This window comes from Phyllobates terribilis, unplaced genomic scaffold (genome assembly GCF_046119375.1).
Source record: "Phyllobates terribilis strain yellow unplaced genomic scaffold, ASM4611937v1 Scaffold_3__8_contigs__length_932513732, whole genome shotgun sequence".
NCBI lineage: Eukaryota > Metazoa > Chordata > Amphibia > Anura > Dendrobatidae > Phyllobates > Phyllobates terribilis.
The window spans coordinates 382,553,579-382,578,628 of NW_027362763.1; the positions used below are offsets into that span (position 1 = coordinate 382,553,579).

At 43.9% G+C, this 25,050-nt stretch overlaps 1 protein-coding gene across 3 annotated transcripts in view; it reads left to right on the plus strand.

Annotated features, from left to right (window-relative positions):
• The window catches only part of PRIM2 (DNA primase subunit 2), a 164,385-nt gene that overhangs the window by 2,597 nt on the left and 136,738 nt on the right, over positions 1 to 25,050 (plus strand). For all 3 annotated transcript variants that reach the window (XM_073675471.1, XM_073675472.1, XM_073675473.1), the window contains exons 2-4: positions 2,019 to 2,204; positions 22,155 to 22,258; positions 22,365 to 22,456. In XM_073675471.1, coding sequence (XP_073531572.1) covers positions 2,054 to 2,204; positions 22,155 to 22,258; positions 22,365 to 22,456 — 347 coding nt within the window. In that variant the 5' untranslated portion in view covers positions 2,019 to 2,053. The remainder of the gene's footprint in view (positions 1 to 2,018; positions 2,205 to 22,154; positions 22,259 to 22,364; positions 22,457 to 25,050) is intronic.

Sequence of the window (25,050 nt, forward strand, 5' to 3'; positions counted from 1 at the left end):
TGATGTCCACATCCAGACACCTGACCACTGCAGCCAAACTGTCTTTCATGGCTTATGTATGAGGACACCATATGACTGTGCCCGGGTGATGTCCTCATCCAGACACCTGACCACTGCAGCCAAACTGTCTTTCATGGCTTATGTATGAGGACACCATATGACTGTGCCCGGGCGATGTCCTCATCCAGACACCTGATGACTGCAGCCAAACTGTCTTTCATGGCTTATGTCTGAGGACACCATATGACTGTGCCCGGGTGATGTCCTCATCCAGACACCTGACCACTGCAGCCAAACTGTCTTTCATGGCTTATGTATGAGGACACCATATGACTGTGCCCGGGCGATGTCCTCATCCAGACACCTGACGACTGCAGCCAAACTGTCTTTCATGGCTTATGTATGAGGACACCATATGGCTGTGCCCGGGTGATGTCCTCATCCAGACACCTGACCACTGCAGCCAAACTGTCTTTCATGGCTTATGTGTGTTAATCACTTTCTGCTTCTTGTCCGGCAGGGACTTGCCGTGTTGAAAATGAAAAATGCCATGCCCCTGTCTGATAAGCCAGTCACAGGACGCTAGGCACTAACATTTTGGCTCATATTTCTGCTGCAACGTAAGGCAAACAGGTGGTGTAAAGATGCAGGAGCCCCTCCCGATAGATCTGGCGCATTTCCACAATCTGCACTAAGAATTAGACAGGTCTGATGAACGTTCCCCATTGTGTTATTTTGGGACCTTTTTCTTTGCATAATATTTTTTAGCTTTTTTTTTATTTAGTTTTTATCGCCAATTTTTTTTAATGGCGTATTTAACGGTTGTTTTTTCATTCTGTAACATTATATAACATGCATTTTTTTCTGACATTTTCATGTTTTATTGAGAAGTCTGCGGAAAAGAACTCCAAACCTACAACAAGCTGCATTTTGGGGGGAAAAAAAAAAAGCTAATAATGATCAAACACAACTGTAGAAAAAAACAAGGACCACACATCCAAATATTATACATTGATTTACTGCAGCTAAGCAACATTTACAGAACTTGACACAAGGTTCTTGGTTAACATTTTGATCAGAATGTATAAGCCCACTGCCATGTCATGGTGAACCTCTCAGTGGTCCATAACTTGTTAGTCGTAGTGTGCTCCATGGACACCGCGCAAGCAATGGGAGTGACTGAGGTGCTCTCCAGCATCCATGCTGCCAGGCAAAACCTCCGCTGCTCCCGGTCACACGTGGTAGTGGGCTTATACTTTCTGATCAAAATGTTAACTAAGAACATTGTGTTCAGTTTTGTAAATTATGCTTAGCTGCCATAGATCAGTGTATAAGATTTGGGATCCATGTCTTTTTCTACTGATATGTTGTAACACAACCACACAACCCCACCTTCCCTCCCTCTCCTCCCCCACACACCCACACTTTGCATATAACACTTAACTGTGCCGATGGGGGAGCCACGGGGGCTTTTCCTGGCAGTATGGGTTCTCTGGGGCACCTTGGTCACACCCTACTCTGGTGTTGATAGTTAATGCGAAGCACTATCAACCGACTGTTTTTTTTTTTTTAATTTATTTATTTATTTTTTTTTAGAAGGGGGTTAAAAATGCCCCAAAAACATTTTGTGAATGCAGAGCAAAAGTTATCCATGCGTAAACCTGAGTAATTTGTGACATAAGGACAAATGTGCCCAATAAATACTATCATAGAAACCTATGGGATCTGCACAGTATAGAAGAAAGTAGAATATCTGGCTGTGTAACTAGAGGTGGCCGATAGGGAGGCTGTGATCTGCATGGTATAGAGATCTAGTGAGGCCATCGCTGGATTATTATGTTGTGTTCTGGAGACTTAGAGATATGAGGGGTGTGAGGTCGCTGCTGTAACTACTATTACAACTGATCGCTATATACATGACCTACAGATTAACATTGCTGGCTGCAAGACATGGCTATGACTATTTTTTAAGCTACACAATGAACATCTTTTAACTTGTTTTCTTTCTGAATTTGCAGGGTTGCATTGGTTAATCACACTCTTGGAGTTGAAGATGCAGTTCACCAGGAATCAGAGACATCAGAGATTAACTGGAGATAGGAAGGGCGATCAATACCTGTTCAGTCTTCAGTTCTATCAGCTTCCACCAACCGAAAACATTTCTCTTACAGAGTTTGAGACCTTTGCCATTGAGAGACTTAAACGTGAGTTACTTCTTGAAATGTTTTCTTTCTAGGATGTGTTCTTTAAATGTCTTTTTATGCATGTCTACAATTAGTCATATAGCCATGTCATCATGCCCCTGTGGGTATGAGTGTCATGAATTGCACATCTCTGCCCCCCTGACAATATGCAGTCAGTCAGGTGTGCGCTCCCCCGCTTCATCAGCCCACCACACATGGCCAGGGATGCAGCGGTGACGTAGGACACAGCCAGCCATTACACAGTAAGCAGGGTGTACGCGCCCTTCCTTCATTGGCTCTCTAAATGCTGGCTGAGTCCGAAGTCATTGCTGCCCCTCTGAGCATGTGCACTGTGCCTATGAAGGATGATGTACACCCAGTTTACCGTGCATTGTCAGGGAGGCACCGATTTTCAAAGAGCCATCAGTGTCACTGCTCTTGCAGTTCATATTACTCACACCCAGGGACATGATTAGTCTGGGGAAAGCAACGCCCCCACGACTAGTCCCCCAGCAATTAGCACTGAGCCACCTCAGTTATAACATATTTTTTTTCAGTACTTATTAGTTCTCAGGTTTTGCTGAAAGACTGCAGTTCTTCAGATAGAGCTAGTGATTAGGGTCTATGCTACTTCCTATTAGACAGTGTTTAGCAGGAATGTTATCCCATGTTACTTGTTGGGGAATGTTATTTTTGATAATTACTCATGGTTTTCTGTATGGTATGATGTGTGTCTGGGGATTGCTTGGGGCTCTTCCAATTTTCCTCCTTTCCTTCACTCAGACTATGGTAATTTCTGGATCAGATACATTTGCAATGTTTAGAGATGATGACTTACTGTGCTGAGCTGGAGTGTGAGAGGGGTTAATTCCAAATTTAAAATAGCCATTGTAATAGATTTTGTTAAGAAACAAGTGCCACATATAATTTGCTTACAGATGATGCATCTCACAGGCCAGAAGATTCTAGCCCTAAAAAGAGCCTGGATTGCTAGAGGATACCATGCAACTTATTCTACGTATTCTCGGGGAGGGGGGTCTCTGGACTTGTGACCAAATCCCTCCCACTTGCAATTACACAGGTTGCATGTGATCATTTTGGAGGGTATGTTATGGTTCACTGCACACTAGGTAACTTTTCTTAATTACAGGTTAACATTTACGTGCCATCACCTTTCAACTCTGCTTTTTCGGAATTGATTTTCCAAAAGGTTGTTTCTTTTCCGTTTATCCCTATATTATACATGGGTGACTTTAATGGAGTTCCTGATGCAACTATAGACTACATTTGCATTCATTACTGTTGCACTTCTAGTTTGGTCCCAGTTTTTGTACTTGGGTTACACTGTTATACGATTCTCCGAGAGTTAGAATTCAAACTAATTTGGCTACATCGCAACCTTTTCCTTTGTAAAGCGGGACTAGGCAGGAGTGCCCCTTGTTTCCTCTACTGTTCGCAGTGGCCATTGAGCCATTACTCACCTTATATTCTTTTCCTGATGTGGTCCTCTTGGCGAGGTACGGTGTCAAATTCACCTTTCATATTTTCTCAGATACTTCTGAATTGCTTACCTTTAGAAATCTTCAAAGCTAGTTATGGGGTTCCTGATACCAATAAGTTACTATGCATACACCTCCATCACGCAGTGCGTGCACAGTTTTTTAAGGCGTCAGTGTCTCTAGGAGTTTTAAAATTGGAGGTCTTGGGGACCTCTATTTACCTAAACACCTAACACCGGCATATTCTCTTCTCCAGTCATCTGTTGTCAAGCCTTATGATAAGGCTTATATGAAATGGGTGGTGGATATACCGGACTTAACTGTGGAGGAATGAGGAGAGGTGGAAATGCATTTTATTCCTCAGTGGTGAGTGCTAGGGACTATTTGATCCAGACAAAATTTCTAAATAGAGTTTACTACATCCAGAAAGGTTGAGGAGGTTTGGGATGGCACTGGATGATTTGTGTTTTTATTGTCAAGCGGCGATAGCCTCCTTTCTGCACTCAATTTGGTCCTGTCCAAACATTCTTCCATTCTGATCTGATCTACTACTGTTTCTTCATGAACACTTTGAATTCCCTAGGGTTTTGTCCCCTAAAGTCTGCGTTCTGGGTATTATACTGTACATGAGATTATTGATTGGTCCTACCATAGACTGTTTTTTAGGTTTCTGTTTTTCTGTGCTAAAAAAATAATTAGAATGGCATAGAAGTCCCAGGTATGCTCCACTGGCTGCAATTAGTCAATAAATATATTCCACTATATGAAGTCCTCTATAGAAATAAGAGATGTGCTTATACATTTTGATAAGGTCTGGGGTTGGTGGTTAACAATAGCAGACCCTGTCCAATAGGATTCCCAGCAGAGCCTTCGGTATCTTTAGTTCTATCCTATATCTGCATAAGTTGTTCATGGAATTTTGGGGGAGAGGGTATGGGCATGGGGACCGGTATGAGTGTGTGTTGTATGTACTAAGTGTATGTATATGAGTCTTTAGTTGTTGTTAATTTTTAATATTTTCATTGTCTTTAAAATATGGAAAATAAAGCCTTTCAACTTTTTCCACATGGTGAATGGCACAAAAAAACAATTTGAGTTGCTGGTTTTTGTTCATTCTGCCTCCCCCAAAAATTGGAATAGAAAGCAATCAAAAAATATGTGCCCAAAAATGGTACCAATAAAAGCTCCAACTCCTCCCACAAAAAAACAAGCCCTCACATGACTGTCAGCAGAAATCTTAAAAAATTATACCGTATTTTTCGGACTATAAGACGCACCTAGGTTTTAGAGAGGGAAAATAATTTTTTTATTCTAAGCAAAAAATGTAGTCATGATACACTGTTAAGGGGGAGGGGGTCTGCTGCTGACGCTGTTATAGGGGTAATGTCCCCCAATTCTGTTAATATCCACCATCCTGGTATATATGGCCCCCTCCTTCCTGTTATATGTGGCTCTTATCCCTCTTCCAGGTATGTATGGCACCCCTCCATCCCTCTTCCAGGTATGTATGGCACCCCTCCATCCCTCTTCCAGGTATGTATGGCACCCCTCCATCCCTCTACCTGGTATGAATGGTACCTCTCATCCCTCTTCCTGGTATGCTTGGCACCCCTTATCCCTTTTCCTGGTATGATTGGCACCCCTCATCCCTCTTCCTGGTATGATTGGCACCCATCATCCCTCTTCCTGCTGCCGCTCTACGGTCTGTGTGCCCGCTATTAAAGACCATGAATATTCACTACAACCCATGGGAGTGGATAGTAGTGAATATTCATGGTCTTTACTTTAATAGCGGGCACACAGACCGCAGAGCGGCAACACGAGCCGCGCTGTGGCTACAGTGTGCGCGCTATTAAGGTGAGTGAATGGTCACTGCTCCCCATGCACACAGTCCCGGCGTGGGGAGCAGTGACTATACCGGCACAGGTTCTCACAGGGTGAGGGCGCATGGCAGTAACCCCATGCGCGGCTCACACAGTGAGATCCCAGTCGGCAGCAGAGCAGGACGCAGCGCTGGAGGAGAGAGGAGGTGAGCATAATTGTTTTTCTATTTTTGTGTGCAGCGTGATGGGGATCAGGGAGTGCCAAGCATACCAGGTAGAGGGATGAGGGGGACCATACATACCAGAATGATGGCTGAAGGGTGCCATACATACCAGGATGAGGGATGAGGGGGACCATACATACCAGAATGATGGATGAAGGGGTGCCATACTTACCAGGAGCTACGCTGCAGGTACAGTGTGCGTTCTATTAAGGAAAATGAATATTCACTGCTCCATATATATATAGATATAGATATAATATGTATGTCGGACTATAAGACGCACCCCCCCCACTTTCCTCCTCCAAAATTTTGGATGAAAAAAAGTGCTTCTTATAGTCCGAAAAACACAGTATATATATTTTTTTTACTGTGTAATAGCAGGCAAACATAAAAAAAAAACAAACAAACAAAAAAAAACCCTTTATAAATATCGCTGTAACCGCACCAACCTGAAGAATAAAGTCATCTAATCACTTATACCGTACGAGGAACAGCGTAAAAAATAAATCCATGACAGCACTAACGAGAGAGGGGATCCGCCCTTCAAGCTAAAAAGGGTGGCGTGCCTCTGCGCCTCAGTGGTTTCCTGTCCTTGACTGGGGAGCCTCCTGGACGGCGGCAGAAAGAAGAAAAGATTCCCAGACCTGGGCCATCCGACCTCAAGCAGGACACAGTCTTGGCTGCGGCGGTTTCGGGCTCTATTGGGTCTCGTCCGTCGGACGTAGCGTGGGCTGCGGCACCGTCACAGCATGGTGGCCGGCAGCTGCGCCTCCCAGCCATGTGTCACATCGCACCCTGATGATGCGTGCTGGGACCTTTTAACCGGATCAAGAATTCCGGGGGGGCGATAGCGGAAGAGGAGTGCGCTGGCCAGGGGCTCATATAGGTCTCAATGGAGTCGGAGCAGCCCTCTTTAATACAGCCGCAACTGCTGCAGGAGCCAGAGCTACAACCTCAGCGTTCCCAACCGGGGACAAGCCTATGGGAGAAACGCCCTCAGGAAAAGCAGTAGCCTCGGTCAGATGGTGGCCGCTCAAGTGGAGGGCACAGGACCACGGAGTCCAGGAGTCGGCACAGCTCCAGCAGGATTGAGGATTCTGCAGTCTCGAAAGAAGAGATTTTGGACGACATTCTGCTTCCTTTTGTGGTACCCCTTTATATCCTCTGAGTGGTGAGTGATTTGTGTGAAAGTCCAGCCTGTTAATGAGGTTTTCTTTCTCTCTCTATCTCTCTGCCCTATGGTAGGAGGTACCCCAAAAAATGTGCTACTAAATCTAACCACAGAGCCTGCGCTTTGTGTGGTTAGGGGTTAGCCAGAACGTGGCATAAAAGGTTGTGTCAATCTTGTATTGACGAGACGGTTTCAGAAGAAAATGCTAATTTTTCCTCCAATCTGAGGTCCCTCATATAACAGAGGTGTAAAACTCCTTGAGATCCCTATTCCACACATAGAACAGCACGACGCAAAAGATCTCCCACTTTGTCAGTTATGGAGTCAGATGAAGGGGTCTTGCAGGAGTCTTCCTCGGGCTCTTCCTCTTCTGAAAGTGACTCAGGAACCAGTCATTGCTTTCCACTAAATGAAGTAGATAATCTGGTGAAAGCCGTAAGATCTACCATGGGGCTAGTTGACTGCAGGACCAAGAAATCGGTGCAACACATAATGTTTGGGATTCTAGATCAGAGAAGAAAACGTAAAATCTTTCCCATCAATGATAGAGTGCCGTAACTCATTAACAAGGAATGGGAGAAACCGGAGAAAAAGGGTTCCCTTCATTCTGCCTTTAAGAGGAAGTACCCCTTTGAGGAGGAAGGAACGACTTCTTGGGGTAAGGCCCTCAAGTTAGATGTCGCTATATCAAAAGCCTCAAAAAAGTCTTGCCTTCCATTTGAGGGTACAGGGATGCTAAAAGACCCCCTAGATAGGAAGATCGATACTTCCCTAAAAGGCACATGGGAGTCGTCAGCCGGGGCCTTAAAGCCAGCCATAGCGGTAACGTGTACAGCCAGATCACTAATGATCTGGCTGAGTAAGCTAGAGGTTCAGCTAAAAGATAATGCCCCGAGAATCCATGTTAGCAACACTCCCGGTAATGAAGGGAGCAGCGGCCTTCCTGTCAGACGCCTCAGCCGCTTCAGCAAGGTTAGCGGCCATATCAGCGGCATTGTCCAACTCAGGACGCAGAGACGTGTGGTTAAAATGCTGGCTAGGAGGCATGCAGGCAAAGGTGAAATTGTGTTCTCTCCCTTGTGAAGGGGAATACCTATTCGGTACAGCCCTAGACAACATCCTCGAGAACGCAGGAGATCAGAAAAAAGACTTCACAAAAACCCCCTTTTCCTCTTTCAAGCAGCCCTTTCGGAGGAAGAAGTTTAACCGAAAGATTATGTTTAGGGAACAGGACGAGTGGGATGACCGATCCAAAAAGTATAGGGGGTTTCTCTTCGGTGGTCCCTCCCAGGAGCGCAAGAGACCCCCCAAATGACTGTTTCCCAGGTGGGGGGGGGGGAGGCTCTCTCTCTTCCTTCCAGCCTGGGAAAAAATCTCCTCCAGTGTCTGGATCCTCTGCCTAATAAAATCGGGGTTGAGGCTAGAATTTCTGAAACGCCCACCAGACAAGTTTGTGATGACTGACTGCCCCATGAGTATCCCCGCGAGAACATCTGCCCTCCCCAATACCCGTCACGGTCGCATACATAAATCATCAGGGAGGCACTCGCTCCAGAGCCCGATGCAGATTTCAAGCCGGATATTTTTCCTGGTGGAAACAAATTTCCGGTCACTGTCCGCCTCGCACATCAATGGAAAGTGCAGCGTCAAACCAGACAACTACGACAGGGAGTGGTCCCTAAAAATGTCGGTGTACGACCAGATTGTGGCCATGTGGGGTTGTCCAGAGATCGATCTTTTCGCTACCAGGCTAAACTGGAAGCTGGAAAGGTTTTGCTCTATGAACTAGAGAGAAAATCCCCAAGAGGTGAATGCTTTTCCAATCTACTGGGACTTCCGTCTGGCATATGCCTTTCCTCAGATCTGTCTGATTCCAGCGGTACTAAGAAAGATCAGACAGGACGGAGTAAGAGTAGTTCTGATAGCCCCCTTCTGGCCCAAGAGACCTTAGTTCTTCTGGCTGAAAAATATGTCGGTCACGGAACCCTGGATCCTTCCAGAGATTTCGGACCTTATGTCCCAGTGATCCATTTTCCATCCTCAAGTGACATGCTTGCATTTAACAGCCTGGAACTTGAGAGGTCGTTACTAGAGAGTAAAGGATTCTCTTCAAATCTGGTTTACACCCTACTAAGCAGTAGAAAACCAATTACAACAAGAATATGCGGTAGGACCTGGAAAAATTTTGTCATCCACGGGGTCCTCTCCAGAAGGGAAGGTGCCCCTCAGAACAGTCTGAGTTCCTCCAGAAAGGGAGGGAACGGGGGCTTTCGTTTAGTACCCTAAAGATTCAGGTTTTAGCCCTGGGGGCACTTTATAACTATAACCTGGCAGGGAACAGGTGGGTGTCTAGGTTCATCAAAGTGTGCGTTACAGCTAAACCTAAAACCATACTCCTGATAGCCTTAACATCAGCCTGTAGGGTGAGTGACATACAAGCCCTGTCGGGAGATTCCCCCCCCCCACATCCTCTTTACCTGGCTGCTGGAGGATAGAGTAATCTTGAAGACAGACTCGGCCTTTTTACCTAAAGTCGTGTCTAAATTTCATAGATCTCAAGAAATTTCTTTACCTTCCTTTACACCTCTGAAAAGCCGGATACCACTGAACAGAGGCCAGAGTATCTCTGCCTCATTGTAGTGAATGGATCCCTTGGGGGTTTCATCCGAATCGCATATTTTGTAGATTTAGATGGAAACCCTGATGTAAGTGCTCAGCGTGGAGCGCAGGATAAATGTGAACTGATCCAAAATGTTTTATACCCCAAAATACCACCAATAAAAGCTTCTACTCAACCCACTAAGGTGCATCATCTGTTAATAGAAGTATAGGGGGTTTCCACATTCCCGGTAGCTCAAAGATTCTGGAAAAGTTACGTGGCTCCCACCAGAAGAAATCCAGCGACGTCTGGTCTCCCAAATCCAAATGCCCCTCCTCCTGAGCTTCACAGTGTGCCTTAACCACAGCTAGCGTCCACATGTTTAACATTTCTGTAGTGATGCGACCCACTTAATTTATGGGGTGTGTGTCTCCAGAAGTACAACTGAGCACAATGTATGGGCACTACAATCTACTGGTCACTACAATGGCAGATTTGCATTTTCACTTTGCAACGCCCACTGCTGCTTGTTTCTGGAAAGCACCCATGGAGTCCAAATCACTACACCATCAATACACCCAGAGGGGTGTAATTTCTAAATTGGGGTCAGTTGAGGCGGTTTCTGTCAACTAACTCTCTTTCCCTCCTGAGTCTTGCCATGTGGCCAAACAGTACTGTACAGCCACAAATGGGGTATTGCCATGTTCATAAAAATAGGTAAAAATGACCACATCATTTGTTACACAATTTCCCCTTGTGAAAATGTAAAATCTGGGGCTAAAATAACATTTTATTGGAAAAAATGTAACTTTTCATTTTCACAGCCCAATGTTATACAATTCTGTGAAATACCTGTAGGTTTAAAATGCTGACTACTCCTCTGGAGGAATTCTTCGAGAGGTGTAGTTTCCAAAATGGGGTCTCTTGTGGGGGTTTCTGCTGTTTTGGCATGTCAGGGGCTCTTAAAATGTGACATGGCATCTGCATTCTATTCCAGATAAAATTGCGCTCCAGAATTCAATTTCTGCTGTTTTGGAACCTCAGCAGCTCTTCAATTGCGACATGGCTTTGGCAATCTATTCCACACAACTTCGCACTCCTAAAATCAAATGGCGCTCCTTCCCTTCCAAGCCCTGCCATGCGCACAAACAAGTGTTTGACCACATATGAGGTATCCCTGTACTCAGGAGAAGTTGCACAATAAATTATGTGGTCCATTTTCTCCTGTTACCTTTGTGAAAATGGAAAATTTGAGGCTAAAACAACATTTCTGGGGTTAACACATGATTTTTATTTTTCACTGTCCAATGTTTTTTTTTTTTTTATTTTTAAACATAATTTTTATTTGGATTTTCAGAAAAGAAAAAACATATAAAGACCTATGAACAGAGCCAAAATGAATATTAATCAAGAGCCTGTACGCAGATCAGGCACAATGTAAAATCAATAAATTGTGATTAACTGGCATAACAAACAAAGATTAAGTATTAACAACTTAAAGTCATCATTGTCAGGAAAAGGAATTAAGTAAATATAAGTAATTCGTACTGATTATCTCCCATGTTTTAGTTTACGCGTAATAGTCCTAAGTTGTTGTTTAGATCCTCTAGAATATACCATTCTGTAGAGGTAAATGGTTCAACAATTTTATTTTTTTCAGTCCGAGAGCAACACGTTATAATAAACTGTTTCCATTTTGATAAAAATTTGCCAGCCTGTTGATCCTTGTTACTGGGGGCATCTAGTTGTTCTACTCCCATAAAGTGTTTCAGTTGGATCATCAGCTCTGCTGTGGGGGGAATGTTGGTGTCTAGCCAATGTTTGAATATCTGTTTTTTGCCAGGAAGAGTAGAGTATGGAGCAGATTTAGGGGGGCCTTTTTGTTTTTTTGTAGGGGTTCTCTGGGTTACTCCAATAATGTAGTAGGGCTAAGTATGGAGAGAGGGTATACCCTGGACCCCATATAGTATGAATCAAATCTGAAACCTGATCCCAATATGCTGTTGAATCGGTGCAGGACCATAGGCCATGCATAAGGTCAGAGTGTGGATGATGACACTTAGGGCATGCAATTAGTCTATTTGATAATGGATCTTTTTTCGGTATATTAAAGGCATAAATGGCCCCGTGTATGATTTTATATTGAGTTTCTCTCCATGTTTCATTTATAATGTATTTTCTAAATAACTTCCAGCCTAATCTGATCTTAGTGGGAATTTCAACGTCTTCCAATTGTTTCTTCCAATATTTAAAGAAAATGTCAGGGTGTATCTTTAACAAATTGGATTTCATAACTGAGTAAAGATTAGATATTGAGGGGGTGCCTGTTGGGGATAGTAGAATGACGTCCAATTCTTTTTGGGAGGTCTCGAAAGTGACATCCCTTAAATTTGACATAATGGAAAGTCTAATTTGTTCATATTGAAAGCCATGTTGGAGAGGTAGATCATACTTATCCATATACTCTGGGTACGTCAACCATCTCTGATCGGTTGGGTGAAGTAGGTGAGATATGTTATGTATACCTGCTTGCTGCCATTTAAAAATAATTTGTTTTCAATGCCCTGTGGAAATTCTGGATTCCGCCATAGCGGCAGGTGCTTAGAAATTCTGAAACAGAGGCCATATTTCTTCCTAACCGCTTTCCAAGCGGAAATGGTGTCTTTAAAAGTTACAGATTTTTTGATTGCTAGGGGTAGGGAAGTATAGCGAGAGTGTAGAAGTGCAGTTAAATTGAAGGGGTAAGCATAATCTGATTCCAAAGAGTAATCAGAGTATGTATGTCTTTTTTGTGGAGCCAGTCAATTATGTAGCGAAAGAGGCAGGCAAGGTTATAGTTCCTGATGCTTGGAAAATTGATGCCACCATCGTCTTTGAATGACATAAGTTTGTCTAGGTTAATCCTAGGACGTTTTCCTCTCCATATAAAATGACTGAAGGCCCTGTTGAGTGTAGTCACATCAGAGTGTTTCAGTAGCAGTGGTAGAGTTTGGAGTTGATACATAATTTTAGACGCACTGATCATCTTGACAAAATGTGCCCTGCCTAAAAAAGACAAGGGCAAATCCTGCCATGACTTCAATTGATTAGTATTTTTTTTGATGAGGGGGGATAATTTAACGTGTACAAAGAGGATGGCAAGCGACCTATTTTTATGCCCAAATACTTGATATGAGAAGGAGCTATAATAATATCGTTAAAATATCCTTTTGGGTAAAGTTTTATTCCTTTTTCAGTTAATGGTAGTAATTCGCATTTTTTAGCATTTATTTTAAACCCAGAGTAAGTACCAAAATTTTTAAGTAAATCCAATACTAGAGGTAAATGCAGGATGGGATCCGACATAAACAGAATATCATCTGCAAAAAATGCCGCCTGAATTGATTGCTTAGTAAATTGGATGCCTGAAAAAGTTTTAGGGTCCTATAGAGTATGAACTAAGGGTTCTAGTGTTAGGTTAAAAAGTAGGGGGGACAAAGGACACCCTTGTCTCGTTCCCTTTTCAAGAGGAGTGGATAGAAAACCCGGGGTATACACCTGAGCTTTTGGAGACATGTATAAACTACGTATATAATTAAAAAAGGGGCCAGACAATGACATCTTGGTTAAGACCTTATACAACCAATCCCAGCTAATGTTATCAAAGGCCTTTTCGGCGTCTAGGGAGACAATCGCCAGGGAATCTTTTAATTTAGGTGTAGAGTGGATTTTATCTAGCGCCAACAGTACTTTCCTAATATTTAGCGTGGCTGAGCGTCCCTTAACAATGCCTGCTTGTACAGGAGATATAAGGTGGGGTAGAATAGAGGCCAGTCTGTCAGCCATTATTTTAGACCAGAGGTCCCCAACCGCCGGTCCGCGGACCAGGACCGGGCCGTTGGGGTTTTTCAGCTGGTCCGCGGCGCCGCTGACCAGGGCCGGCGTCAGCACCCGGGCAAATGCCGGGGCTCTGAGCAGGCAGAGGGGCCCACTGGCGGTCGCGCACCCCGCTGGGCTATGGGCGGAGGAGAGCGGTGTCAGCGCCCGCCCTTCTCTGCCGCTTGCTCAGGGCCCCGGCAGCCCGATACTTACCTCTCCCCGTGCCTCCGCAGATCAGCTGTCTTCCTGCTCTGCGCTCCCTGTGACGTCTCAGGTCAGAGGGCGCGGTGACGTCTTTACACCGCGCCCTCCCCTGAGCCGTCACAGGGAGCGCAGAGCGGGAAGACGCCGACAACACTGGAGTCCGGACCCGAGCAGCGGACAGCGGGCAGCGGGCGGCAGGTAGCAGGTAGCAGGTGAGGAGAAGGGAGGTGAGTATTTGATTTTTTTTTTTTTTTTTTTTTTTTAATGTATGGAGGCATGGGGCAGTATAAAGAGGGGAGGGGGGGCATCCTGCTTGGGGCATTATAAAGAGGAGGGGTGACAGCCTGCATGGGGCATTATAAGGTGGGGGATTCCTGCTTGGGGCATTATAATGAGGAGGGGTGACAGCCTGCATGGGGCATTATAAGGTGGGGACCAGCCTGCATGGGGCATTATAAGGTGGGGAACAGCCTGCACGGGGCATTATAAAGAGAGGGGGGGACATCCTGCATGGGGCAGTATAAAGAGGAGGGGTGACAGCCTGCATGGAGCATTATAAAGAGGAGGGGTGACAGCCTGCATGGAGCATTATAAAGAGGAGGGGTGACAGCCTGCATGGGGCATTATAAAGAGGGGGGGTGACAGCCTGCATGGGGCAGTATAAAGAGGAGGGGTGACAGCCTGCATGGGGCATTATAAAGAGGGGGGGCAGCCTGTATGGGGCATTATGTGGGGGGTAACAGCCTGCATGGAGCATTAAAAGGGGGGGGCCTGTATGGGGCATTATGTGGGGGGGGAACAGCCTGCATGGAGCATTATAAGGGGGGGGGCAGCCTGTATGGGGCATTATGTGGGGGTAACAGCCTGCATGGAGCATTATAAGGGGGGGACAGCCTGTATGGGGCATTATGTGGGGGGTAACAGCCTGCATGCAGCATTATATGGGGACCGGTATCCTGTATGGAGCGTTATATGGGGGCCAGTATCCTGTATGGAGCGTTATATGGGGGCCAGTATCCTGTATGGAGCCTTATATGGGAGCCAGTATTCCGTATGGGGTCTTATATGGGGGCCAGTATTCCGTATGGGGCCTTATATGGGGGCAAGTATTCCGTATGGAGCCTTATATGGGGGCCACTATTCTGTGTGGAGCGATTCACCGGTTTCTGAGCTATTGTAGAATTTACAATAGATATCACTCATGAAGTGAAATCTTTGCATTGTACTATATATATATATATTTCTCCGCCGTATCTCTGCATCATGAATCGTGGTATGTTTTAAAGGGGCCCACTGAGACTCTTTCGCCCGGGGCCCAGAAAAACCTGGAGCCGGCCCTGCCGCTGACAGCTAGCTCCGCGGCCCTGCGCCTGGTCAGAACTCGCTCTGTGTGGATTTATAATGTTTTCTGCCATAGCCGTGACAGCTCGCAGCTCCCGGCAGAGAACATTATGCAGGACGGGGTGGGGCGTCGGGCGGGTCTTAGTGACGCAGCCCTCCACAGCACAGCATGGTACCTGTTGTACGTCACGGGGCGGGTCTTAGTGACGCGGCCCTCCTGCACAGCATGGTGTGTTCCTGACGGGGTGGGGCGGCAGGCTCTCCTCACTGACACGCCCCCGGCAGAACATGTTATGTGGGGCGTGCTGGGGCAGCAGACTGGCTTCAGTGACGCGGCTCCCGGTACCGGTGTTCAGTGTGTAGCGCTGCTAAGCAGCAGCGCTGTATACACTGAGGCTCAATGTACAATGCTGCTACTTAGCAGCGCTGTACACCGAGGTCCCGCCAGCATCCTCCCCATACAGCTCCACCCCTCCATAACCCCACCCCCATATGACCAAAGCCCCGCCCCCACCCCCACCGGGCCATGGAAAACTGGTCTTGCTTAAAGCCGGTCCCTGGTGCAAAAAAGGTTGGGGACCTCTGTTTTAGACGATAGCTTGATGTCGATATTTATAAGGGAAATCGGTCTGTATGAATTGGGGGATAATGGATCTTTGCCTGTTTTTAGTAATAATTTGATATAAGAAACATTTGCGGAAGGGAAAATGGGATCGCCATTAGTTATTTTGTTAAAGATCGATACTAATAACGGGGAAACCTCTTCCCTTAAGGATTTAAAGAAATCAGAAGTGTATCCATCAGGTCCAGGGGCTTTGTTTGGTTTTAAATTTCTAATTGTATTAGTAATCTCTTCCAATGAGGTTTATTTAATATCGATTTGTGTTCTTCTGAAAATAAAGGTAATTTGACCCTATCTAAGAGTGTATTGGAGAGGGGCAAGGCTTGTTTTGGATTTTTATATAAGTCCTTATAAAATGAGCCTAGGATCTCATTAATTGATTTAGGATTTGTGTGAATTACTCCGTTGGAATTTCTTAATTGGAAAATTCCCTGTAGCTTTTTCAGACCTTTAGCTAAATTGGCCATCATCCTCCCTGATTTGTTCCAAACCTATAAAAATATGCTTCTGTTTGAGATATGTGGAATTTTTATCTCATATCTGCGTAGTGGTTGAATTCAGACTGTTTTTGAGACCATTGTGTTTTATTTAAAGGGGAAGGGTCAAGAAGAAATGTAGTGTAGTCTTGTTTCAGTTCAGAGGACAGTTCACTATACTTTTTCATATTTTTTTTTTATGAGAAAACGTATATGCCAAAATTTTCCCCCTTAAGTACCGCCTTGGCCGATTCCCATAGCGATGTGGGGTCATCTTGGTGTGCCGAATTGTCAGACAAGAATTCTTGCCACCATAATTTGAGAGAGGAAATAAATGAATTGTCTTTGCAAAAATAATCTGGAAATTTCCATAAAAAAATCAGGGCCCCGAGGGAATTTCTTTGATAGTTCCAAACTTACTGGAGCATGGTCTGAAATAACAATGTTATCAATGTGTACAGTTATCAATTTAGCCAACAGAGAAGGAGAGACAAGAATATAGTCGATACGAGACCAAGAGTCATTGGCGTGTGAGAAATGTGTAAATTCTCTATTACTAGGGTTCAGGAACCTCCATGAATCCATTAAATGGCAGGTAGCCATAAGAGGTGCTAGCGCTTTGTCATGCGAGGTTATTGATTGCTTAGTACCAGCAGTGTTTTTCCTATCCTCGTTCACTGAAACCACCGAATTAAAATCTCCGCCTACTATTTTGTTAGGATTGGAGTCAAGCAAAAGTCTAGTCTCCAATTGTTTGAAAAAGGATTTGTTTTCTATATTAGGGACATATACATTATAGATGAAGGTTCCACAAGATGTAGTTAATGTTAATTGTATCAACCTTCCCTCTCCATCTTGTTGCTGGCTTATGATCTGGTGTATAAATTGTTTATTAATAAGGATTAAGACTCCAGCCTTTCTATCCACGGACGATGAGCCATAGACACCACCCACCCATAATTTTACCGGACGCAGATTTCCCCCGGATGAAAAATGTGTTTCCTGAAGGAGGGCTATATCTATCGGGCTTTAAACGTTTTAAATGTCTAAGGACTTTCATTCGTTTTTGGGGAGACCTCAGACCTTTAACAACATTCCATGACACTATAAACATATTCAGAGACTGTAGAGATAAACATGCCTGGTGAAATACTTACAAGACAATGATGACATGTAATTAGATTATCTACTAAGGAGCAATGCTCGAACATGTGTAACAAATTTAAGTAACAATAAAGCAAATTTTTAAAAACTGACCTAGCAAGAGCGAAGACAATTTGTATCTGCTCGTTAGGAAAAAAAACTTTCCCCTGGGCTTCACTTCTACCCGACCATGTGTGTAACATTACAAATTACAAATTAACCCCCTTTTACGAAGTTGTTTTTTTATCAGAATTTTTCTTCCTTTTGATCCCTTGTTGAATCCATTCTTCCCTCCCACCACAATTATGGAAAAAATAAATAACTTTAGTCAAAGGTGTAAAAGTCTGAGAGGGGAGACGGTCGGAAGCAGTTGCCTTCATATATACCTTTACTCCGGCGTCTCCAGGTGTATAAAAGGAGAAACTCATTGAATAAACATTTGTTATAGCTCTTGTCTCCTCTGTCTCCTCGCCTCATAGATCCCTTAGGGGACCGTGAGCGAGAAGGCGTTACCTCTTGGTGGATCTGTTCAGGGTTAGCGCTTGAGCACAGGAGATTATTGACAAATGAATCCGCTTTATCAGGTGAAGTAAATTCTCGGAAAGAGCTATCTGTGTCCTTCAAGTGTAGAGTAGCCGGGTAGCGGAGTTGAAAGCTAATTTTTTCTTTGTGCAGTCTGGTGCATATAGAGCTTAAGGACTTCCTTTTCCTGGTTACTTCGATGGAGTAGTCTTCGAAAGGCAAGATTTTATGACCTTGAATGATCAATGGGTGGTTTAGTTGTTTCTATGCTCGGATAATGTCCACTTTATCATTGAAGTCCTGAAATTTCATGATGACCTGTCTTGGTCTGATTTGTATTATGGGCTCCAAATATTTTGGAATGGTCCTCTTTTGAATCATCCTCGATGTTCGATATTGTGATTCTAATTCTAAGCTGTTCGGCTTGTTCATCTTGTCTGGTTTGTAGATCCAGCAAGGCAGTGTTTAGTGTGGATTGTATTATGGATTTGATTTCCGGTAATAGCCTAGCCGTGACCTCAGCCGCTAGTTCTGAAGGGTCCATTTGTGTCTCCCCTTTCTTTGAAGTACAAATGCGGGGTGTTTTGGCGGGTTGACGTAAATCTTCTCCACCCTCAGATTGGGCAGTATGTTCCTCTTGGTCAAAAGTAAGAGCCATAGTATGAAGATTTGAGGAGTCAGAGTGGTTGGAAAAGGAAGATTGTTTTTGTCCGCTACGGAGAAGGTAGCGGTCAATATAGGCCAATGATATTGTTTGAAGATGGCCTTCAGCTGTGTGTAAATTTCAAAGAATTGCTGAGCTGCAGGAATCAAGAATCAGGAGCCTGGAGTAGATGAATAGGGAGGGTGAACATGAGCGGTTAATCAGAGTTCACATGGTTGGCGCCTGAACCAGAAGACTCTTAGATTCATAGTTCTTAGATTGTAACTACTACATGATAAGAAATGAAGAAGTCACTAGAGCAGATTATCTATTGACCAATAATAGACTGGATATGTGGGGCCAAAGCTGGTTATTAGATGGCCATGGAGTGTTGGATGATCTCACAAGAGTAGTGATTGAACAATGGTTGTAATAAATTGAGGCTGAAATGTCCTTGTGGACCCCAAGATGGCGTTGAAGTAAATAGTGAAAAATAGCTGTTATATTACAAATGTCCACTGGATGGAGTTTAGATGTACCACAGGGACAGTGAAGGTGAACGGTGAAGCGTGCTCAGAAATCAGCAATGGAGGATGGTTACTTGGTGTTCAACACACTTCTATATAACTCCACTGATGTGAGAGATGTCACTGTAATGATCAGAGTTCCATAAAGGAGTATTCACAGGGTTTTGGCACACTACTTGGGCCAGAATCAAGGCACACTGACAGCTTCAAAGCTCTCTGTTGCTCTGCCTCACTGGCGATATTAAATCTTCAGAGAGAGATGGGCCATAGATTGGTCCCCAGCTCCTCTCCACTCCACCTCCGCAGGATCGACACAGAACCCAGGACCAGCGGCGCCCTCACCCCTGCACCACATACAGTCCAAGGGAAAGCCCCGCCGCGCCGCAAGACTCCACAGGGGACGCGGCGCACTCCACACCTGCCGCCCCGCCGTTTCCGGTCCACCAGGGAGGAGGAGGTGAGTGTCCCCTTAGAAGTTTCCAGGGGGTGCCGTTCCAAAGCACTTACCCCTGGCTAGTAGAGTCTCCTGTCGGGGGGAGTGGAGCAGGAGCGGAGGCAGGATCCGGGGATGCGTCTCCTCGTGTCCAAGATGGCGGCCACTCACGATCCAGGACCCTGTCCTCCCCACTGTCCAATGTTTTTTAATATTTCGTGAAACACCTGATCAAGATGCTCACCGCACATCTAAATAAATTCCTTGAGTGTTGTAATTTCGAAAATGGTGTCACTTGTTTCCTCTGTTTAGGCATATCAGGGGCTTTCCAAACACAACATGGCGTTGGCTGTCTATTACACTATTACAGCTAATTTTGCAATCGAAAGTCAAATGGCGCTCATTCACTTCTGAGCCCTGCCTTGTGCCCAAACAGTAGTTTTCCATCACATATGTGGTATCGGCGTGCTCAGGAGAAATTACACAACAAATTGGGTGGTCCATTTTCTCATATTACCTTTTGTGAAAATGCAAAATTTGGGGCTAAAGCAACATTTTTATGGGAAAAAGTTACATTTTCATTTTTTCCTTCCACATTGTTTTAATTCCTGCGATGCACCAAAAGGGTTGATAAACTTCTTGAATGTGGTTTTGAGCTCCTTGAGGGATGCATTTTTTAAAATGGTGACACTTTTGGGTATTTTCTGTCACAAAGGCCTCTCAAAGTCACTTCAAATGTGATGTGGTCCATAAAGAAAAAAAGTTTTGTAAATCTTGTTGGAAAAATTAGAAATTGCTTAACTTTTAAGCCTTCTAACGCCCTAACAAAAGTTGTTTAAAAAAAGGATATAGATGTAAAGTAGACATGTGGGAAATGTTATTTATTAACTATTTTGTGTGACGTAACTCTGTTTTAAGGAAATAATTCAAAGTTTAAAAAATGTGAACACTTTTTTTTAATTTTCATATATTTTTGGCGATATGACTTTACTTGTAGATTGTGAGCCCTCACGGGCAGGGTCCTCTATCCTCCTGTACCAGTCGCTGACTTGTATTGTTCAAGATTATTGTAATTGTTTTTGCTATGTATACCTCTTTCACATGTAAAGCATCATGGAATAAATGGCGCTATATTAATAATAGTGATAATTATTAACATGAAGTCACGAAAAATCAACCTTAAAATAACTGGGATGTGTTGAAGCGTTGCAGAGTTATTACTACATAAAGTGACACTAGTAAGATTTTAAAAATGAGGCTTGGTCATTAACCCCTTGACTACCTTTGATGTGGTGTAGACTCTCATGCCCAGCCCACGTCATGCCCTCCACTTGATGAGTGATTTAATCAGCCAACAAGTACTTCTAACAGGTGGAGCGGTGCTGCTCTGGTGTCTGTTAACCAGTTAAATCCCGATGTCAATCACTGACAATGGAATTTAACATGCGCTAGCTGGAAATGCGTCACAATTCCATTGGCGCTCCTGTCACGTAATCGCGGGGCGCCGATGGGTTGTCATGACGGCCAGGGTTCTACAGAAGACCCCCGTGCCTGTTATCACGATACCCCTGTGAACACCGGTTCATGGCTGACATTCATAGATTGTCATTTCTGCTATGTATAGCACAGGTAATCAGAAGATTATACCTTCAAGTCTCCTAAGGGACACGAAAAGATACACAAAAGTTGAAATCACCCCCACTGAAAATTAAAACAATTTTAAAAAAATACATATTTGGTAATGCTTTGTTCAGAAATGTCCGAACTATAAAAACGATTAATCTCCTCAGTAAACGGCATAACAAGAATAAATCAAAATGCCAGAATTACTATTTTTTTGGCCACCACAAAATTGCAGCAAGAGGTGAACAAAACAACATTTACCCCAAAATGATATAAATAAAAACGTCACATCAGGGCGCAAAAAAATAACCCCTCACCCAGTCCCAATTCCTGAAAAATGGAAATGCTGCAAGTCTTTAAAAAAAACAACAAATTTGCGAGTTTTTTTTTTTCTCCACCAAAAAAAAAAAGAAAAAAAAGTTATACACGTTTGGTATCTTTGAACTCATACTGACATCGGGAATCATGATGGCAGGTCAGTTTTACAGTATAGTCAATATGGCGAATAAAAAAACCCCCCAAAACAATTGTGGAATTGCACTTTTTTTTTTCGCATTTTCAACGAACTTGGAATTTTTGCCCATTTTCCAGTAGACCATATGGTAAACTGAATGGTGTTATTCAAAAGTACAACTCGGCCCACAAAAAAACAAGCCTTCATATCGCTATGTGGCCAGAAAAATAAAAAAGTTATGGCTCTTGGAAAAAGGGGAGGAAAAAAACAAAAAAATCCCCCGTAAAATTGCCGGGTAAGGGTGATCATACAAAGCGGCCCTTAAGGGTTTGAAGGGGTTTTGCAGTTCTAATTTTTTTTTCTTCTTCATAGGCCTGCTATGTGCTCAAATAATAGAGATGTTACCTGCTCTCCCCAGTGTTCAGCTCTGTCTCTCCACCGCTACCTTGACATATGCTACAGTGCACATGATCATTACAGCTAATCACGGTGCTCAGCTGCTTCTGCCATCTACACTGGTAAGGCCGCTGATCTCAGTGATTGCCTGCAGCAGTGAAGTGCACTGTAGTTGGGATGTAACCGCTGCTGTCAGTGAACTAAGGCCATGTGGCAGAGAGGCAGCGCTGGACCCAGGGAGATCGAGTAACATATCCTTTTATTATTTTAACCAAACTTTAAGTTCATCAATTAAAAATAAAAAAAAAGGAGTGAGTGTGCCCAGCGGGACACTTCAAAACAAGTTGAAACCTCCTTTGCACTGTAAGAAGCCTACAGAAATTGCTATAATGTGCCATATTGTTGGTTTGCAGTTTTGAAGACCATCGAGAACCTTGGTGTGAGTTATGTGAAGGGTTCACCAGAATACAATGCTAAGCTGGAGGCCGAACTAAGAAAGCTCAAGTTTTCCTACTCTGTAAGTGTGTGTGTCCACTTATATTCAGAAGCCCCTCTACATTATTACACATAGGAATCTAGCATTATGTATTTTAATAAGTGTTTTCTATATTTAATATCTGCAGGCCTCAAAGGATGAAATGAGTGATAAAGTATACGACGAGCGAAGAAAAGATCACATCTCTCACTTTATATTGCGTCTTGCGTACTGCCAGTCGTAAGTGAATAATTTATTTCCAGTACTAATGATTGTTGAAACAATTTTCTTATGTTTGCAGTTTTTAAAAATTGTTCTGCTGATTTAGAAGGAGGATCTGTAGGCGGGGTACATGTGTTATTTATTTATTTTACTCCCTTATATAGCACCATTAATTCCACAGCGCTTTACAGACATTATGGTCACTGTCTCCATTAGGGCTCACAATCTAGATTCCCTATCAGTATGTCTTTGGAGTGTGGGAGGAAACCGGAGAACCCGGGGGAAACCCGCACAAACACGGGGAGAACATACAAACTCCTTGCAGATGTTGTCCTTGGTGGGATTTGAACATAGGACCCCAGCGCTGCAAGGCTGCAGTGCTAACCACTGAGCCATTAGTTTAAGTGTTGGTTCATTAGAATTGGGCTTCCTGGCCAAAAATGCCCCATGAAGCCCAAATAGGTAGAAGACAATCGAGTGCAGGTAACTGACAGAAAACTTTCCAGCAGTATTACGATCAACCTACCTTATCTCTCTACGTATGTATTCCCCTAGTCTGTCACTGAAATAGTTTTCTTCCTAATGCTCAAAATGTTTCTACATTGATTCTTGCAAGATGCTACTTCAGGGTTGCGATTAGACAAATATAGGGGTTAAGTATGTAGAATACACATGGTATTGTACATCGTAATGGCATCTGGCTATAGTGAGGGGCCATAGCCAGTGTATAACACATGCTTCTGTCCTGTAATTGTTTTATTGCAACCCTGAAGACACTGCTTAGTAAGGATGGGGATGTCAAAACACTTTGGGTGTTAGGAACAAGACTAGACAGTAGAGAACAGGTGGTTTATAGTAACACTACTGACTGCTGGTCAGTTTTGTGTCAGTTCCTGTTGTTTGCCAGTCATTTTTATTGGGCTTAGAGAAGAATTTTTGCCTAATCTCAATAGACCCAGAAGAAATGATCAGCTCTTTCTGGGGCCGGCTGCGGATGGATGTCCTCCATTGTGGAGCAGAGCTGCACAGCTCTGTCACCTGTATAGTGGCCACTGCCAGGTACTGCACGTCCGCGCCCTTTTGATGCAAATAGAGGATGGATGTGCAGTACCTGGCCGTGGCCACTATACAGGTGACAGAGCTGTGCAGCTCCGCACCTGAACACAACTGGCTGCTGGGTAAGTAGATTGGCAGGGGTGCCAGGCATCGCACCCCACTGATATTGATGACCTATCCTAAGGGTAGGCCATCCAGTATAAAAATCCCAGACAACCCCCTTTAACCCTGCGTGATGCCTTGTATGAATGCATTTACAACCGTGTGTTGCCAATACAAATGCTGATAAGTTTATAGGGACACGCCGTAAGTGCTAACACCCAGTTGTCAATCTATTGATAACTTTATTTTAGGAGGAATAACCTCAAGTAAAAGTACATCATACAGTTCTAGGGCAAGATTCTCCAGAATTATTCACAAAGAATGGAAGGGTTTACTAAACCAGGGAGGACCTCTTGAATAACATCCAGCACATGAAGAAATTATTAAAGTCTAAATGAATAACTAGATCTTATTTGGGGAGGAGGGTTTATATAAAGGGGTTGACCACTATTTTATGTGTCCCTTTTATATAAGCTAATTGCCATAGATCAGCATTTCACTAAATACTTAGGTTTGCCAAATCCTGCTGTAATCTGAGCTGCTCTTCTGGTCACACGATCTCTGGGTGAGAATCTCCTTCTTCCTGTGATGTCACTACAGATTCTCCCTTAGTTCTGGGCCTTGGAAGCGGAGGAGTTGGGGTGACTTATTGCATCGCAGTGTGGTGGGTGGACGGTGCTCCATTCTGCAGTGCTCAGGCTGTTACTGTGCGGATGTACTGCTGCTTCTCTCTCTCCCAAGGAAAATATCAACACAAACCAAATATATCTATCTATCTCTATCATGTTAATATCTTCCCTTCCATTAATTGGTATACTCAAATCATAAGGACCCTAGGGCCTCCTTTCGACTTTATATACTTATATGCTATCCACAGGTGTAGAATCCAATCCATTAGCAGTTAGAGAGAAATGGTTGCTTTTGATTCCCCACATCCAGAATGAAGACTGGGAAGAAATATTGAAACCCCCAACTCGAGTTTCCCCATCCGTTAACAAAATGATTCCTCTATACATTCATCAAATGTATCGTACCCCGGTTAGGCTATTCCGAATGGGGCGGTCTCGGACCTCAAAGTGCCCAAGATGTCATGTATCGGATGCTAATTTAGTACACATGATATGGGGATGCCCAGTTATTTTGCCCTATTGGCATGAAATAATCTCCTTTCTGGCTTCTCTAATATCGATCCTGATCCCCTTTGACCCCTGATATGTCTATTTGGTATTTTGGAGGAAGACACCTGGAATCGTTATATGAAAATTTTTCTACGAGAAACATTATTCCTACCACAGAAATTGATAGCAATGCGATGGATGGGCGGTTCTTCCCTGACCTTGAGGTCCTGGATCAAATTAGTTAATTGAATAATACCCTATGAAAGCACAGCTTATCAAAATAGAGGGTGCACAGAGAAATTTGATCAGATGTGGGACTTTTTGAACTCATCTCTA